Raw genomic sequence first — 19,599 nt, 5'->3', positions numbered from 1 at the left:
TTAAAAGTAGATTGTATGTGTTTCTAATTTGTTTATTTTGTAGTTAATTAATTCTCAGCCACTTTTCTTTTAATCTGGCTGCTGTAAATGCTTAAGTGTCCTGCTGACTGGTATAATTCATTTTAGCAACTTTTAAAGAAATTTCATAAAACAGGGCAGGAGAATCTAGAAGGTACTTCCTGGAGGACTTTATAGCGTTTTGAGTGTATTGGAAAGCTGTTTCCATTTGTGGTCTCTTTTTTCCCACTCAGTGCCTGCAGAACTCCTTGAAAGATATGAAGGATGTTGGCATTTTACAAGTAAAGGTGTTAAAGGCGGTGGATCTGTTAGCAGCGGATTTCTCAGGTACAGAATATTCATTTCTTAATTTTATTATTATAGTTCCTGTTTTGAAATCATAGCAAACAAGCTTTATAATAAGTAGAAATATACAGTAATCACACATCTTTAAGTAGATAATGGGAGAAGAAAGATGCAGAGTTGAGCAGTTGCAGATTTTTCAAGAAATTTTTTCATAATTTTATTCTGATTCAGTCATGTGCTAGTCCACTTGTGTTTCAAAGCTGTTTGTGGATTTTACTGCTGAGGTTTCTTTTTGGTTATATGAATTGTTTTCTCAAGCTTTGCTATGGTGCTGCAGTCTCTCAAATTTACACGATTACTCTCTTTAGCTCTTGGCGATTTATGAGATTCACTCCTTCCAGTGGAGAGCTGGTGTTCATAAGTCTGAGCAGGAAAGCAGACACGACTGCCACCTCAGTGCAGCATGACCAGGTCTAGGGTCTGACACCGTGTCACCATTCATGCAGGACCTCATGCAGTCTCTCTTAGGTGCGTCAGGAACTGGAACTTTGAAGTGGAAGTCGCAATAGACCTGCTCTGTGGTGCATCGTGCTCTGCCATGTGTAGAAGCACTCAAACATTACAAAGTCTGATCAGTGACTCAGCCGTCAATGCCAAATTCTCCCCTTGAGCTGACTGATGAGTCAGATGCCTGTGTGACACAGTCTGTATAAAAAATAACTTAATGAATACAAAAAAGTGTCATACAGCAATGGTCATTGATGGAATGCTAAGTTCTCTTATTGTATCATATTTTTAGATTGTGATCTACTCTTTTCTTTCCTCCTATGCAGAACTAATTATCCTGTATGATTATAACATATACTTCTGAAACTAAATCTGAAGATGCTCAAACTTTGGGAAATGAGAATGTAAATTATAAACACATTATCACAAAAATTATGGAAAATGTAGTTTTTTAAAAATGTTCTCTTTGCCCTACCTCAAACAATTCACCAATAAGAATGACTCTTTCATAATATCTTTAAGTAAATTGATCTGTATGTTAAGGAAGTGCTTAAAGGGCAGATCCAAACAGATATTTTAAAGATTAGGGGTGGAGTGCTAAAATACTTACTTTTAGTACCCATTAAACAACTACAAATGTTTACAGTCTCATGTTAATTTAGAAATTCTCTCTTTTTATGTTTATGAAAACTTTCAATATTTCACATATGCCTTTGACAATTCAAATTTCTGCAGTATTGATGATTTTATTGTAATTTAAAACATGTTTGGACTTTACAACCCAAGTGAGTTTTTCTTCTATGTGTTTAGATGTGGGCTTTTGGAATGCACATTTGTTACTGTCTCAGAAAACAAGTCCCAAGAAGCTATGTCTACCTTAAACAGTATTTTTTATAAACTTCTTTTGAATTAGTAATTTTTTGATTTGTGGTAATGCATTCAAAGTTCATTTTTCTAATTTCTAATTTCTTATTTATAGTTGCATGCATATACGGAAAGACTTATTTACAACCTATTTCAATTTGCCCACCCTATCAGATATTATTTGTTCCTCAAGCCACCAGAGTAGTAGTGACAGTTATCTCAAATCATCTGTTCCAAAGAATGCTCAGACTATTAATATAATTGAGTCACAGAATTCAGACTATTAATATAATTGAGAAGAAGCCAAAAATGAGTACTTGTAAATACTAGAATCTAATATTAGAATCTAATAATAATAGAATCTATCCCTCTTTGTGGGATAATGATTTTTGGTATAGAAATATTACTATTTGATCATTTTCTTTAGACTCAGGATATTTAGTAGTTAATTTTGGAATGATGAGGGTGAGTATAAAAGAATTCCAGTATTCAAAAGAAGTAGTTAAAAATGTAATGATACACAACTTGACTAAATGTTTCGTGTTTTACGATCTCTATATTCTTTATGAGGAAATAATCACTATCTTGAACTAAACCAAGGTGATTTGTCATTAGATAAACATGTCTTTAGACCATGTTGATCATGGTTTTCACAGTTTACTGCATGATCTGTGTTCTTTACATGTTTTAAGCTCCTGTGTGAACCCTCCATTGTGATTCCAACTAGGACACTAGTTAGCATGACTGACTGGGTCTGATCCACACAGTTGTAATGTAACTTTAATAAGAAAGTAGAATAGATTCAAATTACACTGAGGTGGTAGAATATATGTGAACCCGGCATGTAGCAGAAACTCAGACATGATTGTTATTATCATTATTGTTATTACTTCTCTTGATGTACAGTAAGGAAAAACAGATCATTTGGTAAGTATCAGAATTAAAGAATTAAGTGAAGACCCATCCTCTATGTCCAGCATTTCCTATGCAGCCTTTCTTTGAATGTTCTTTTATCATAGTTGATCAGAAAATGAACTACTACCTGCAAACGAAAAATAAATCTGTGTACTGTAAATGTTCCGGTGCATTCTCTAAAGAATGGTCATTTTAGGTAGGGTACGAAATGGAACTTCCCATGGTTTCTGTTTTTATTTATCTACCATCTACAGTGACAACTGTTCGTTAAAAATAGTATTAAGTGTGCTAGTCATCTTTTCATTTCTGTGACAAAAACCCTGAGAAAATCAACTGAAAGGCACAAAGATTTATTTGGGGTCATGCCTTTAGATATTTCAGTCCCCGGTCACTTGGCCACAATATAGCTCTCAGCCTCTGAACACCATGGCCTCGGGAAACCTTCCTCTGACACAGAACATTTAGGTAGACATTTTAGATCCAAAATGCAGCACCAACCAACATAGTATCTTATAGTTCAAGGTTTCAGCTAAGATTCAGGAATCCTGATAAAACCAGAGTTGAAGGTGGGGGGTAAGTCTTGAAAGTGGGCCACAGAAGGTAGCAATTACTGTGTTTGGGGTGCAGGGAACTATGCGGTCCAAGAATAACGAAAGCTTGTATTTGGAACTCTTGTCAGTGGGTTGCTAGGGTTTTTTTTTTTTTTTTTTTTGTTATTGTTTTTATGGAAGAAGTAAAATTTCAAAACTAAATAATAGAATAACAATAGTTAATATATTGCATATTATTATCTTCAAAGTAGTTACTTGGAGTATAAAAAAATTTCCTAGTGATATTAGCAGAAATCTTTCTTTTCAGTGAACTAAGAGAAACTATTAGTGTAACTGTCATGTATGTTTTTTCCTTTCCTTACCCAATTCCAAAGGTTCCTAGATTTAAAACCATCTATCTCTTTGTAAGTAATAATTAGAAAAAGAAATACGAATTGTTCATGCCTCTGTGATCAAATTAGGATATTCCTCATTAGTTAATATTGATGCTATGATTATATAGTTATAAAAAGAAATTAAACTGAAGGCAAGGTACTATGCTAATATTTTAAAATATGGAATAAAATGTGTGTATTAAAGTTAATTTCTTTTCCATAAAAGTATTTTACTATGTGAAGGAAAAAAGTACTTTTTAAAATGTCATAAGAGGTATTAAGAACTGAAGTCTGTGTGCATTATCAATATTAAAATATTTACAGCAGATAAACGATTTAGGGTTCTAATGTATAGAAACACATTTACTTTTAAAACATGTATTCTTTTTTAAATAAGATATTTTGTAATTGAAACTATTTGTCGTGCATAAAAATGGCACTTTTAGAATTTCTGAAATAGTATCTCAGAGAAAGAAGACTTTTAAAAAATCTGAGGTCACTTACAGTATCTTGTTCTGGAGTGCACACCTCTACAACATGTGAAAGACACTTTAGTATCCTCTGTTCTACGCCAAAAATAGATGTGGATAGCTATAAACACTCTAAAGGAAGAGTCTGCCAAATATTTTTATAGAAAAGATACCTACATGAAATTATTGTGTGCAACACAACCTAAAATCTTTAATAAGCTGTTTGGCCTCCTTGATTCATGAAATGAGTGGTGTACTATGCTTGGACATTGAAGGTGAATATACTGCGTACATTTGATGAGATCGACAACTTTCACTCAGCTTGAAACTCAGCCATTTTAAGAAAAAAAAAATAGTTCCCATTCTAAATGAGTGAAAGGGACAAAGGGGGCTGTTTTCTTTGGGATGGGGCTGAAAGTGGCTCCCACAACAGCTTCTGTACACACAGTTGAAACCCACACAGAGAATCTAACTCTATATTCTTATATGCCTAGAGGCATTTCAAATTCATGGATTAATACTGCTGAGCGAAAAGGCACATCTTATCAACTACAAACGATAACTAAGCATATATGACATACATTTTTAGGGTGTTGAAATCTTTTTTCCAGTGACATTGATAAGAACATTGACCTTACACTTGTCATCAGCCAGTAAAGAGTGGGAAACTGTCCCGGCGTGCCCAGCACATGCTCGCAGAGTTGTCCAGCATGACCTCGTCCTAATTGGCAGAATGTTGTGGCTGGCAAGGGTTAATTTAGCATGTGATTATTGAAAGCATCTTGGCTGTCATTTACATAATGCATATGTTGAAAATCAACATCAATGACTCCTCTCACATTCTTCCATGGAATGGTTAATACATCTAGATTTCTGTAGGTTCGTCTTTCTCTTTTTAGAACATTGTTATTATATATTTTTTATGTAGTTGTGTCCCCCCTCAAAAAATACGGTGGTAAGCTGGGTTATTTTTGCCTCCCTTTGTTTTGTTGTGATAACTTTTCCCTGATAAGTCTGCTGGCTGTTGAGAATTCTACCATGATACAAGGGAGACAGACAGAAACTAAGGTGATTGTTTTCTTTAACTGGTGATTCCAGTAATAGTTCAGAGGAAGTATTCCACGCAGACCTTAGTGTAGGGTCATATTAAATAAATTAACAACAGCATACGTCATAACACAGTAACTCTCCTTTTAGCATAATTCCCTCTTCATTTTTTATGTTCCTGTATATATAATCCTCTATATGTCATGATAAGAAACTGGGGAATTATCAGGAGGCAAGGAAAGTATAAAACTAAAAATACCATCATTATTTAGAATTTGGAGCTACCTGTCCTCAAAAAAATTTGCAAGTATTTTTAAGTGTCTGTTACGAGATTTTTTGAGTACATTTGCTGTGCAAAAAGCTAGCCATCAACCACACACACACAATTCCAAATATATCAGAATCCACTCAACATCTTGGCTGCAAGATTGTCTCTTGGACCATTTTCTGTTGCCACTGTTAATAAAGGAGATACAACCATATTAGCAAAACTGCAAAATATCAGAAGACTGGTCAAAACAACATATTTTTAGGCAAGAAGCACAGGTCGTTGTGAGATAGCCTTATTTATTAAATAGGCATGTTTGGAGCACTACAAGTGCCTGCCCCAGAAGAACAAAATTACATTTAATTCCAGAACTTTCCGCTGCTTTGGAGGAAATCCAGTGTAAGTTCCCCACCTGTTTTCTTAAATTTTTCTCAACTGAAGGAAACTCAGTTTGATGGTGTGTTTGGTGATCTTTCATATGTCACTGGGTGCCTACACTAGGCAACACAACACACCCACAGGGCATTTAAGGTCGGGATGAATGGAATCTGTCTCTTCCTTTGCTTTAACTCGCCCTTGTAGAATCCCAGATGAGGAGGGGGTGACGTGCAATACTGACTTAGATGAAGGCCTTAAGCAGAACCAGAGTGGCCTTTTCAGTTTGTTGTCTCCTTGGTTATGCCATTAGGAGGTGCTCTTGCCACGTGCTACACACAGTTCTGCTCTGCTTCTTTGGAAAGCCCTCCCTCCATTGCACAGGTGTTTTAGCCCTTTCCAAGGATTTCTGCCTTAAGGAAATCTGTGATTTATCCATTGTGATGAAGATCAGTGCCTGTGTGTTTGGCCTGTATTTTCATGGTCCATTCTCTGTTTTAACCCCTGTGTGTTACAGAGTAGACTTTACAGTACACAGAAAAGCAGATCCATGTGGTCATCTTGGTTCCACTGTGCTCTGGCCTTGCGTCTGTTCTAACCTTTTGCATCTTCCTGGCTGTTTTGAGGATCAAATTAAAACCTACATGAACGTGCCTGATGGGTATAATGACATGCTTATGGGATAATTTTCTAATTCTTTATGAAATTTATTATAATGAATTTAATATTTGGTGAATTATGCAGTTGTCTTGTTGGTATAGTGCTTATGGTTTCCCTAATTTTAGATAACATTACAGTTATGAGGATTGCTAACTATTTTTAACTCTTTGATCATTTTTAGAAAGCTAGATCCGATTCTAAGGTACCTATTTTATTATTTGCCAAAAATGAAAATTAAATGATTCATGGTGTAGAAATTCACATGCTACAATAGTTTAGTGCTTAAGTTTCACATTTTCATAATCTGGATAGTCGTTTTGTCAATATAACATACCTTTAAGAAGAATATCAACATTTTATTACATACACACAAAAAAATACTACTGTTCAGAACTGTTGGCCGAAATATTGTATTTAGATCCCACATTGTTGAGTAGAAATTTTCCTGCCGCATGTTGGAGCAGTGACTTTTGAGTCATTTCTGTAATTATAACAGTAGCTATAAGTTATCTGTTTTGTTGTTTTTGCTTTGTGGAAACTGATGACTCCTTGAGTCTGATGAAGAATAGTCTGATAGTTATTGCTCACTGGGAATTATAAATTGCATGCCTATCTTATGGTTTATTTTCATTCTCTTCTCTGGAAGCTGTATCCATAGCAATACTTTTCCTCTTAAAGATAGCCTAGTTTTGAGGAGAAGAGTATAATTGGAATTTCTAGAAAGCTCAGTGGTTGTGATTGAATGCTTTTAATTTTGATGAGATCCTCCTGGACAACTGATTCCAAATTGAGAACTTTTGAAAACACATGAAAATCTATAAAAATCTGCCTTTACTGGCCGTCTGTTTTAAGGATGTGCTTTCTAGTCAGTATCAAGTTCGGAAGTCTACAGTGGATTTAGCATTGTAACTTAGTGACACCATGAGAACAAATGTGACCAGTTCATATATGCTGTCTCACAAATTAATAGCAATCACTTTGCTCTTAGCTCTTGGGTTCTTAGTAACATCTTATTTTGTATCAGAAAATATGGGAGACCCTATGGTAGACATTGGTGAGGAATAGGAGCTGATCTTATAGTGATGAATAACTAAACCAGTGGTTGTCTAATTATAACCATTTTGTTAAGGTCAAGAACAGGGTACAAGATTCATTAAAGGACTCCTCACTGGTGTTCCTACAGGAGATGTCAGTAATAAGATAAAGTGGGTTTAGCAGAGATGAGGGAAAATCATTTTAAAATGAAGAAATTCCATATTCCAAGCCTGGAGAGCTTTTCCGAAATGGCTGGAAGAAATCAAATGTGACCAGAAAACAGACAGCAAAGGGACCTTTCCAAAAACAGGAGGTTACAATATCTTGGACAGGACTGGGTCATGTAGGAACTTAGGGGCCAGGTAAAGAAATATAGAAACTATTTAAGAAGAGCAGTCATACAATATGATCTCAGCTTACAAAAGTTACTCTGGTATCTGTGGGAAAATCAAGATTTTGCAGAAGGGAATGAAAGCAGGGGAACATTTGGCAAGTTTAGTAGATGCTGGTGTGTTTTGGGACTTTAGCGGAGGCAGAGGAGTTAAGTTAGAAGCAGAAAATTCTGATGTCATTGGTTCTTGTTTGGTCTGTGTTTGTGTTGAATATTAAAGTACCAAAAACTGAGTTAAATGACAGTTCAGTAAACTCAAGTCCTTATTCTTTCCTCTGCATGTGGACCTAGGTCCATTGCCTTCAGGAGGTCTTTCACAGCAGACAGCGTAGGTCTTTGCCTGTGTCATGCTAAGGAAAACATTTTTTTTTTTTGTCTTAGAGAAGCCTGTGACCCACATAGAAATGCAGTCCCTATGAAATTTGGGGCCAGAAAGGATAGAGATCAACCCTTCCTCCTCTTCTAAGTCCCTTTAAGTTTCTTGTATAGTTATTTGCATGTTATGGAGATCAGTATGTATCTGTTGAATGAATGACCTGGTGTATTACACAGGAGACGGGGTAGTACTCAAATCATGATCACAGCAGTCTAAAGGTACCTTGGGGATTACAGGGAAAGTTCCTTGAAGAATATGTGTCCGACTTAAGTCCTGAGGTTAGATGGCATTTGTGTTGTTGGAGAAGAGGGGCAGCTTGAAGGGCATTGAAGGGAAACTGATCCCCAAGTACAAGCCATGGGTGAGCCCTGAACCTCTGTGTATAAGACAGGGTGGAGCGAGTGATTAGAGGTGGGACAGATGAGTAAACAGGGAGTGAATAAGTGGATGGGGAGGGGTAAATTGGGAGATTATTTCTGGAAGCATCAATTAAAATCTTAGACAGGACTGGGTCATGTAGTATCTTAGGGACCAGATAAGAAATATAGATATTTGTTGCAATATTCAATAGTGAGATTTACAATCAGCTCAGTAGAAAAGTGGCATGGAAAGTGAGTAGTTAGAAAGTGTGGAAATTTAATTGAAAGAGCTGTATTTCCATCTTCTTTTTCAGCCTTTGTGGGCTATAATCCTTTACACATAGCTTTAGGAATTATATATAATCTTCCAGAAGTTCTTCTTCTACCCTTACCCTTTGTTTTCTGCCGCTAGTCCAGGGTGGATCCTGGATCCTGGGTGAATAAAATGAAGTCTGATGAAAAGTACTGACCGTGACTTTCAAGCCAGTGTCTGCCCCGCTCGCCTCCTTCCCACTCTTTACCTGTTTATGTGCAGATGCCTTTTTGTACCTGAGGCATGTGGGTTCTGGGACCAATCTCCATGCCCAGATTTACATCCCAGGATGCTCAAAGTCCTTGGATAAAACAGCATAGGATTTACATACAACCTGTGTACATTCTTCCATATACTTTCACTTCTAGATTACTTATGATACCTAAAACAGTTTAAGTACTATGTAAAGGGTTACAATGTGTTATTGGAGAAATAATGATAATACAAAAGAAAAAAAGTCTGTATGCTTTCAGTACATAAGCAACCATCATTAAATATTATATGATCCTTCACTGATAGATCCCACAGATACAGGGGCCCAACTGTATGTGTGGATATAAATCAGAATCTTAATAAATTCATGACTTTTAATCTGTTCCCATCTTCTCAAGAATAACCTATTCATTTCTGGTAAGCACAGTCTGTCTTTGCTTAAGATGTACTTCCAATATGAAGTCTTTTTTCCAACCAAAGTGAATTCCTCTAGACATTCCTTTCTTCATCTGTAAAATGACACATAAATGGAGGGAGGAGTTAGTAGGGAATCTAACTAAACAAGCATTGGTTTCTTGCAGGAAGTTTGCTGGGGAGCACATGACTCTCTCTGTTTCTCACCCATTAAGAAGAGCACTATGTTATTCAACCGTGGCCGCTTCTCAGGAATGCTAAATAGATGTGTGGTTGGTTGTGCTTGCTTTAGGAATTTTAAATGAAAATATACATTCTAAACATGAAACAGAAACCTACAGATGTGGAATATAAGAAGTGTAAGATCATACCTAGTTGGAGAACAGACAAGAGAGAAATTCAGTCTGTTGTGGGGTGAGGATGACATTTTCATTGACAAAAGGACATTTGCAGAATAGCAGAGATGATGAGGAAAGTTCCAGAAGTTATGGCTTCGTGTCTTTGGGTATTGGAGTCCACTTCAGTGCTAAGTACAGACAGGTGCTCGATAAACGGTCTTCAGATGAATCCTATGACCTCTGAGATACATTTACTTCTTGTCACTCAATTTGTGTAACTATAAAGGGAAAATTATCTAAATAAATAACCCTTATTTGTGTCTTGGGGGTATTAATAAATTTTAAAGTGGTTTAGAAAAATAAGAGCTACTGAGTGCAGAGCTTTGAAAGTCCTGTTTGAGTCTCAGTCACCAGCGACAATAACTATGTCAGTGTGAATTGTTGGTTAGACAAAGAGGAGTCATCTAGATGTCTTCTGTGAATTAGGTGAAGCAGAAAGAAGCGAAGACCAAGAATTTGGGGTGTCTGTCTTCCTGATGGACACTAATGGTGCACATTTGAGTATTCCACTTATTACAGGAGATCATTGTTGTCCCCATGAAAACATTTGTCATTTTAAATCTTACCCATATTCCTTACATCTCTGGCAACTTTCAAGAGAAAGAAAGCAATATGTACAGAACACATGAAGCAGTCCATAAATGTTATAAATCTTTGTTTCTCCTTGCTCTTCTCTGCCTGTTTATACTGTAATATTAATCAATACAGCATTTTAATGAGCTTTGACTGAATTACCTTCCGGGAGTTGGTGCGAGGTGTTCCTTGGAGATGCATGACTGAGGTTCTGTTTCTGGAGGGAAGTCTCTTCCTCATTATCTGGGACAGCTCGGAGCATGAGGGCTCGGGAGACTGGGAGCTACAGCACAAGGCCACCTGTGCTTCCACAGGAGCAGGGCCCTTCTCTGCCCTGCTTTGGAATAACCTCAGAGCTTTCATTAAATGTGTCAGGCGGGTTCCCTAGAGCAAGTGTTGATGGCGTGTCATGTCAGTGCCACCAGAGGAGCAGTGCTGACACCTACTAATAGTCTGACAAACGGTTAAGTAGCTGCTTGTACTCGGGTTGAGGAAGCAAGGTTGCCATTCGTGAGGACTGAGCCTAGAGCATCTGTTCTCCTCACATGCAAGATAGCCAAAAGGATGCATGTTGTATGTGGGTGCCTTCCTGCCTATTAAGCCCCAACCAAATACCCTGCAAAAAACATGGCCAATGCTTTGCAATAAGCAGGAATTTTCTGTGACTTTAATTTTGACTGCCTGACATGTAAAACCCACTCTAACTTGAGGATGCTTCCCACTGTGTTTTAGAGATGAGGTCAGAAACCAGTTTCATTTATAAAAGGTGAAAGTCAGTCCTCTCTCTCTGAACCCTGCCAGGTAGGCTATGGGCGTTTGACCAGGCAAGAGCTTCTTAGTAGGCCTTTAATCTGCATCAAGTGAGGGAAAGAAGCAGGAAACGAGAATTCATAGTGGGACAGCCACTATGATCAGGGATCAGGAACAGGCATGCTCATGGGGGCCTGGATTCCAGAGAATCAAAGGCCATGCAGACTTTTCCCAGGATGGGGTAGAGGCTAAGCTCCTTGTGTATAAACACTGTTTGGCAGTGACTTTGCAAGCCAGCTTTTGGAGGGATTCTGAGACTTGTTTGATATTATTTTAATATTTAACTGTGAATATATTACTTTAATTGCTCCTTCCTTTAGGAAGAAACTAGAGATGAGCTGCATAATGCAGCTAATGGTCTTTTCCATTGTTTGCAGTTGAGAATCCTAACCTACTCCTTTGTGTCCCACGCTTGATCATTGTCTAGTGGTCACTGGGATAATGGCCTTGACTTAAAAGCTTTGGCCAGGCATCTAAGTGTCAGGACCGTGAGTCAGTGGAATGCAATCTCCTGTTTGGTACTGACCTTCTCCCACGTGTCTGTTCTTTGTCTCCTCCTTTAATTTTTTTTTTTTTTTTTTTTTTTCTGATATCATCCTCATGCAGACTCCTGCCTATGCCGGCCTCTCTGTTGACATATGGTACCTCAGAGCTCCCAGTTATTATGTGAATTAGATGATAGTTCAGTGACCTGACTGGTAGGCCAGTAGGTCAAGAGGCGGGAGCACTGTCTGCATTAGGCCTGGCCCAGGACTCCTTGGCCATTTATTGCAGAGGCGCCTGTCCTTATGCCCCCAATTAATTAGCACACACTGCTTTGTAAAGTGCCGGAGCCCAGCGGAAGCAGGCAATGTGTTAATGTCCTATGGACATTATGGAGCCATTCATTCTTGCCCTGACAGTTCCAATTCAAGATCCCTCTGCCAAACCCAACAAAAGGGAAGTGGAGTTTTACTTGCTAACTCAGAGTTTAACTTTGGATATGGAATTTTTATTTTGTGTGTGCATTTTGGAGTATGTAGGCATTAGGGGGAAAAAGAAGAGTTGAAATAAGAATAGTAAGGAATGTACTTTAGTTTTTTAGTCAAAAATATGACCTCTGACATTACTGCATTGCACTCTGATAGGTTTCATAGAACAAAACTGTAGTCCACGTAATGTCAGTACATACCAAGCACTGGGGTCATGTGTGCTGGTGGCTGTTCCCTCCAAACAGACTTTTAATCCCTAAAGGCCATTTTTATACTTCCCTCACAAATGTATAGAGGCCTATGGATTTTCATAGACCTCCGATTATTGAAGAATAACCATCCCTATTGACAAGACAGAAATTTTAAGGAGGAAGCAGAGATGAGGTACAGTGTCTTGGGTTTTAATAGATGCATAATGTGGGGGCTGGGGATTTAGCTCAGCGGCATAAGCACCTGCCTTGCAAGCAGGCAGTCATGAGTTCAATCCCTGGTACTGATAAAAAAGAAAAAGACAAAAAAAAATAGATGCATAATGATAATGTCATAATATACTGTGATATTTTGATATGTATTATATGTAATGTAATTAAATTTTAGTATTTGGCACATTTATGACCTCACCCTTTTACCATTGCTTTGTTTTTACTTTTTATAGAGAACATTCATAATTTCTTTTTGGCATTTTGAAATATTCAATACAGTATAATTAGTCATTGTCAACCTACTGTGCGATAGAAAACCAGCACTTACTCCTCCGATGGTAACTTTGTACACTCTGTTCCTGGTCTCCCCCAGACTCTCCCTGGCTGTTGGTACTCTCTGCTTCTGCGTGGACTGTTTCTTTAGATTTCACATATCAGTAAGATAGTGTAGTATTTGTCTTTCTGTGCCTTTTACTTTGTTTCCTCCAGATTTATCCATGTTGCTGCAAATGATAAGATGTCATCTTTCCTTTAGAGCAGAATATTGTTTCCTCATGCGGTTACCACATTTTCTTTATCCACTTATTCATTCGTGTATGTTTAGGTCGATTTCTTATCTTGACTATTGTTGCCGTAACATGGGAGTGCAGGAATTTCTTGAACACACCAATTTCATTCCACTTTGAATGCTTAGCTGATAGTGGGATGGCTGAATAATATGGGAGAACTATCTTTAATGTTTCAAGGAAACTCTACCTTGTTTTCTGTAATGACTATGTGGTACAATTTGCACCCACACCCACACTGAATGCATCTTTTTTCTCCACATCCATACTGCCATCTCGACTTCAAGATAACAGCCATTGAAAGGGAGTACGATAATAGCTTATAGTGGCTTTTGTTTGCATTTCCCTCATGAGTGATATTGAATATTTTTTCAGATACTCATTAAAGATTTGTATATATCTTCTTTTGAAATATATCTTTTCAAGTATTCTGTTCGTTTAAAAAATTAGATGATTATAGTGATGATGGTGATAATTATCATCATCATTGTTACTTTGCTCTTGAGTAGATTTTTAAAACAAATAAGTGAACACTCTTACAGTCCAACCTAATAACCCCACCCGTGATACCTGTGTGACTATGGATTTTCAAAGGTATATGTGGTTGGAGATAGGAGTTATGTACCAGCCACAGTCCATGAAGATACTGCAGGCCAAACATTCGTATGTCTCACCTATTCCTCATTTCCCACAAAGAATCTCCACAGGCCTTGCTAGAAAAGGAGTCTCACCTTTATCTTTCAGCAAACACAAGTTTATTGGTGTAAAAGTCCATAGCTTTTTGTCACTTTGATTTTTATCCTTTTGAGAGTCATTTGTCTTTGACCAATGTCTGTGTTCTCTTTTCAGGGAAGAGCGATCCTTTCTGCTTGTTGGAGTTAGGCAATGACCGACTTCAGACACATACCATTTACAAAAACCTCAACCCGGAGTGGAACAAAGTTTTTACCTTGTAAGTGCTTTAGCCTCTGGATTACAGAGAAGCAGCTTTAACTTACAGAGAAATTATGTCTCTGAGGCAGGCTGGGGCTCTTGTGTGCAACTTTTTGTCCATTTTTATGTGCAAAGAGGGAATTTATTGTTTTTTTTTTTTTTTCTCTTCTGAAAACCTTTTATCCTTTCATTTTTTAGTGTGATGTTAATAGTGGGAGAGATCTTTTGCAACTGTAAGAGAATGTTATAGGAGACACTAGTAAAGTGTATCTTTTAGCAGCTAAATTAATCTGTGAGTAGATGGAAACATCTGTTTCTAGAATAATTCATTCCTGGTTTAAGGAAAATTACAAATGAAACCCTGCCTTAAATTCAAGGAGCTGTGTATTAGAACATTATTCTAATGCCTGAAGGTGGTATTCTGCCAGAGTCTTTTGAGGAAAACAGATTATCTGTGAGTCCTCGAAGATTCCCAAAGGTTCCTTATACTGCTCTTTATCTGAGTAGCCCATTCCATATCTAAATGCCAAACTTGGGCATTTAGGGGTCTAGATGATTTTCTTGTTAGCTTTATACTTCAAGATACCTGAACGTCAAAGGGAAGCCCTTGTTGAATTTGGATGAAATGATAGTGTTTGGCCCCACCAAACCTAATAAATTCTTAGTCTGTACTTAAAGGGGGAAAAGCCAACTCTGTTTCTAGTGGAGTTAATGGCAGTGTTAGAAATTCTCAAGAAACTGTGAGAAACAGCTCCACTGTGCTAACCAAGTCTCCCAGTTTCTAGTTGTAAAAGTCTCTTCCTTTCCAAATAATGTGCCAGTGGTTCTGGCTCTATTTTTCATTATCACTGGTAGGTGGATTCTGGTCAATATTAAAAATATGTATGGGATTTTTGATAGTTTTTTTTTTTTTTTTTTTTTGGCCATAGTAGGAGGCTTTCTGTGTATCTCAGCAAATACTAATTTTTCCACCTTTTATCAAAAAAGAATTCTTCATTAATTTAAAGAAAATGTTTTTTTGTGTGTATAATTTGGTGTCTACTTTGTAATCACTTTAATGCTCCCCATTCTTTCCCTGCTTTTCTTTCTTTATCTCATTCCTTTAATCATCCCACCCTTGAGTATCTGTGTAAATGGGAATGTCACAGTGAAAAAGTTGGCTTGGTTTTTTTCCTGTGGATGTCTGAATCTGCTATGATGGAAGGTTTGGGAATACAGTCAGTTTGATTTAATTTTTGGAATTTAATTAAATGGTAGTTTTATACTCCGAGGACACACAGACTTAATTAGTGAAACTGTTTTCAGTTCTTCATGGAACAGGCTTCACATATGTGTTTTTTATGTATAATACCTGATATTTTTTGTTTCAGTCCCATTAAAGATATCCATGATGTTTTGGAAGTGACAGTATTTGATGAAGATGGAGATAAACCCCCCGATTTTCTTGGAAAAGTTGCCATTCCTTTGCTGTCTGTAAGTTTCCTTTGTTATTAGACAACCTGTGAGTCATTTTATAATTGACGACTTTCTGTGGTCTATGGTTCTTTCTGTCAGTTGGAGTGAAAAAAATATCCTAGCTGTAGCAGGAATCAACTATTTCATTCCTTATCGTTATATTTCAGATATTAAAAAACCGACATGTTTTTGTCAAACTATTACTGCTCTAAACTAACCAAAATGTTTTTGTCTTTCAATTCACACTTAGTCTTCCTCTCAGTTTAATTCGGGGAACTTCAATTTGATTTACAGGAATATAGATGTATCACTAATTTTTACTTTTTTCAATGAAAAGTACACACACATATTTCTTTATGTCCTCTTTCTAAATATTTCTTCAAAGGTTAATTTTTGACAATTACCCATTTGCTCTCTGTGGTACTCTGTGTTCCCCAAAGTTCCATGCATCATTTTCATAGTAATGTTTGGTCTTAGTCTCAAAAAGCACTTTGTGGAAGAACGAAGGAGGCCTGTCTTGGAAAAGAAAATGTATTTTGATGATCAAAAGATAATGCTGAGTGAACTACGTGAAAAAGTAAGAGGAAGAAATGCTTACACAGCGCAGGGGAAAGAACATCAAAGTGTACAAATACCAGCGAAGGGTGAAAGCTGGGAGTGATTCCCCTATTAACGTGCTCTGGAAGAAAGAATTTGGCTTTTCATCCCACCATAAATATAGTTTGTCCTACAGTCATTACGAATTCCTCAGCTGCTGCGACTTCATTTCTTCCCAAAGACTTATTTTTCTGACGCTCTTTGTACATTTTGTGAGCCGAGCAGGCTGCAGTTTCACTGGGCCACGAGTCTCACTCTCACCGTGTTTACAGAGTGGGGAATGCTGAACCTCTTAATATCTCCTCGTCTGCTTCTGATCACTTGGTTAATTTCTCCCCAAGTTCTCATATCCCTGATGTTACTGCAAGTGCCTGCGAGGAGCATCTGCTCCCTGATACAGCCGGCTCCTGCCAAATGCTCTGAGCCGTTGGCGGCAGGCTGCGGGGCTGCGGAGAGGAGAGAGTAATTTGGGATTTCCCCCCTTTTTTATTACAACTTTGTCAGTTATTCCTGGAAGAATATATATAGCAGGAATATGAGGCACACTTTCAAGGTGTCTGAAGAGACGGTCACAAAATCCCTCATTTGCAGTTTAATTCAGCTCCTCTCCGTCCCACTGCCTTTCTCTGTCTCTGTGTGTCTCTCTGTTTCTGTCTCTGTCTCTGACCTCTTACATACCTATTTTGTATTTTGCTAGAACATGTTTGGAATTTTTTGAAAAGCTCCATTTTTTATACAGAAGTTTTACAAGTTTTATATTCCTGTAATACCAACCATTGACTTAGAGCAGGGTACTTGCTTTCCTCTTTCCTTCCCTCATCGCCCCCCTTTTTTGGCAGAACTAAGAAATTACCACCACTCAATCAGGACGTCTCATCTTAGCATTATTTGGAAGCAGGACACTGTTATGTTGTGCTTTCCTGCACCTTTCAGAGCATCTGGAAGCTTCTTGTTCTCCGCACTAGAATGAATACAGCAGTACCTGCCACCCACTGCTACTGTGACTACCTGAGATGTCCACAGTCACTGCCAAGATCCTGAATGAGGGGCAAATCTCTCCTATTGGAGACCCCTTGACCCACATTAAAGCAGTTTTGGAAACACAAGGTAGAATATTTGGGGAAAGACCTATTTTCAGTATAAGCAGCCAGTTTGGTCAGGATTCAGGTTGGTGGTACAGCTGCCCCAGGGGCTCCTAATCATTCTTGTATTCATCAGATATTGATCAAGTGTCACTGTGTACCATGCACTGGTTTAGGTGACAATATGTCAACCACAGGGACACTCCCTCCTCCCTGGAATTTATATTTTGATTTCAAGATGCATAGAAGATGATGCATAACTCAAAGCAAAAACAATGTACAGTATGTGAGCTGGTGGCACTGTAGATTGGGAGGGGCACAGTTTTCCGCGGCTGACCAGTGAGCGCCTCACAGAAAGGGGACAGTTCAGAGTGATTTAAAGAGGTTTTGGGGTCAATGATGAAAGGCCCATGGAGGATATGTTCAAGTTCAGATGCTCTCAGACTGTCAAATTCCATGAAGGGCTGGGCAGCCAGTGCAGACGGAATGAAGTAATCAGGAGAAGAGCAGATGGGTAACAGGAATGGAGTAGGCGGGAGAGAATCCAGAAAGACTCAGAAAGCTGAAAGGTTTAAAGGACTTCAGGTTTTCTTCATGTAAATACACTGGATGTTGAAAGCCAGAGTGTTTGATTCATTTAACATGATAAACTATGGGAAAGCAAGAAATACATCCCATTGTGAAACATCTCTGCCTTAAAAGGTATATGACCTATGTTCTTGAGGGCTTCTGCTTCTCTGTAGAAGTAGATGGAATAGGATGCTTCAGAGGCTGCTGTTCAGTGTGGTGGATTCTGTTCAGATTCACCTTCGATTCCTTAGCTAATAAGTTGGGAAAATAATTGGGTCACATTGTATCTGCATGCATTCTACTTGACATGTGAGGTCCCCTGCCACAAGTCTCTCCAGCCTACAGGACCCCTATGTCATGCATAGCTATAAATATGATTTTATTGTTTTAAATGTGTATGAGGACATGTTTTCAGTATATTATGCCTGTATGTGTTGTGAGGAGTTGGTCCATATAGATAACATATCTTAATTAGTTTTACTAAACCCTGCCTTTCCCCTCTTTTCTAGTTCTCTCCATCTCTAGGTATGATTTTAAAACTGTTATAATACTCATTATAATTAGCAAGCTGCAAACTCTTTGACTATTTCATTAACTTTTCTGTTTTCACATACTTCTAAGTTGTGCTTTATAGTCCAGGTTTTTAAACCTACCTATTAGATCTAGGTGTTTTGTTTTGTTTTAGTTTGTTAGTATCTGTTGAGTGCCACTTACCCAAAAGCTCAGTGCTGTGTACATAACACATGGAATCATCAATTCTCAACTAATTTAACGAGGCATACTTTTTATGCTGATTTACATATTAGGAAACTGAGGCATAAAAAAGACCCTGTTTCTGGGAAATGAAAGAAGCAAAATTTTAATTTGAGCAATCTCTTATCAGAGCCTGAGCTCTGAAGAGTTTGTTACACTTCCCCAGAGGGTACCATTAAGTGAATATCCTGTTGAAAGCAAGGGTAAGATTTGGTTGTGAGCCGCTGCTGTGGCACCCACAGGAGGAAAGAAAGCAGGAGAGTTGTACACTTTAGCAGGGGATGCATGGGTATGGACACCCAAGTTCTAAAATAACAAATGCCACACACAGGAGAGGACCAACAGGATTAGAGAGAGGGTTGGATTTAAGACGATTTTCAGAAGCAAGGAGCTTGAACTGGGTCAGGAAGGAGGAGGCTGTTTGTTGTACTGATGAGTGAGCTGACGAATGAAGGTCCTTGCAAGCAGAGGGGCAAAGTGTGAGCAGCAAAGCAGTGGTTCAGGAGAAAGACCTTGTTCTGGAACAAGGAGGGTCTGGGTGCCTGGAGTGCAGATTGAGCATGGAGGAGGAGGAGAGTGGGTGGAAGGCAGCTGTGGGAGGGTTGAGGGAAGGAGGGTGGGGTTTATTCTATGAATAGGAAGCCACTGTGGGGCTTTGACCTGGGGATGGAGCTATCAGAGTACTTGATCAGAAAGAAACTTTGACAGCAGTGTGAAGCAAATCCCACGAGAATATTTCAAAATAGCCAGAATTAAGACAGATTAAGCATCAAAAACCCTCTTAGAGTCACACTGTGTGCTTCTGAGAAGGCCTAAATTTCTCTATTGCTTTTTTTAATATGAGAAAGAATTAAAAACATTGACTCATTACTTTTTTGCAGGATACAGAATCATATACAGTTTCACATAATTTTGTTTAAAAAGAAAATTGCAATTAACAATTGAATGGAAATAACTATATAAGAATACATTTTCCTTTTTTAAGTTATAAATTAAATTTGATTTACATTTTTGGAGACAATGCAAGTTATATT

The 19,599-nt window shown here is 37.9% G+C and overlaps 1 protein-coding gene across 3 annotated transcripts in view; it reads left to right on the top strand.

Moving 5' to 3' along the window:
* The window catches only part of Mctp2 (multiple C2 and transmembrane domain containing 2), a 226,109-nt gene that overhangs the window by 117,759 nt on the left and 88,751 nt on the right, over positions 1-19,599 (top strand). For all 3 annotated transcript variants that reach the window (XM_063249970.1, XM_063249971.1, XM_063249972.1), the window contains 3 exons: positions 252-345; positions 14,025-14,127; positions 15,479-15,581. In XM_063249970.1, coding sequence (XP_063106040.1) covers positions 252-345; positions 14,025-14,127; positions 15,479-15,581 — 300 coding nt within the window. The remainder of the gene's footprint in view (positions 1-251; positions 346-14,024; positions 14,128-15,478; positions 15,582-19,599) is intronic.

Source organism: Cavia porcellus, unplaced genomic scaffold (genome assembly GCF_034190915.1).
Source record: "Cavia porcellus strain 051 isolate PalLab524CR breed Dunkin Hartley unplaced genomic scaffold, mCavPor4.1 scaffold_6, whole genome shotgun sequence".
NCBI classification, from domain to species: Eukaryota; Metazoa; Chordata; class Mammalia; order Rodentia; family Caviidae; genus Cavia; species Cavia porcellus.
The sequence above is the reverse complement of the archived record's forward strand: the minus strand, read 5'-3'. Positions and strand labels throughout refer to the sequence as shown.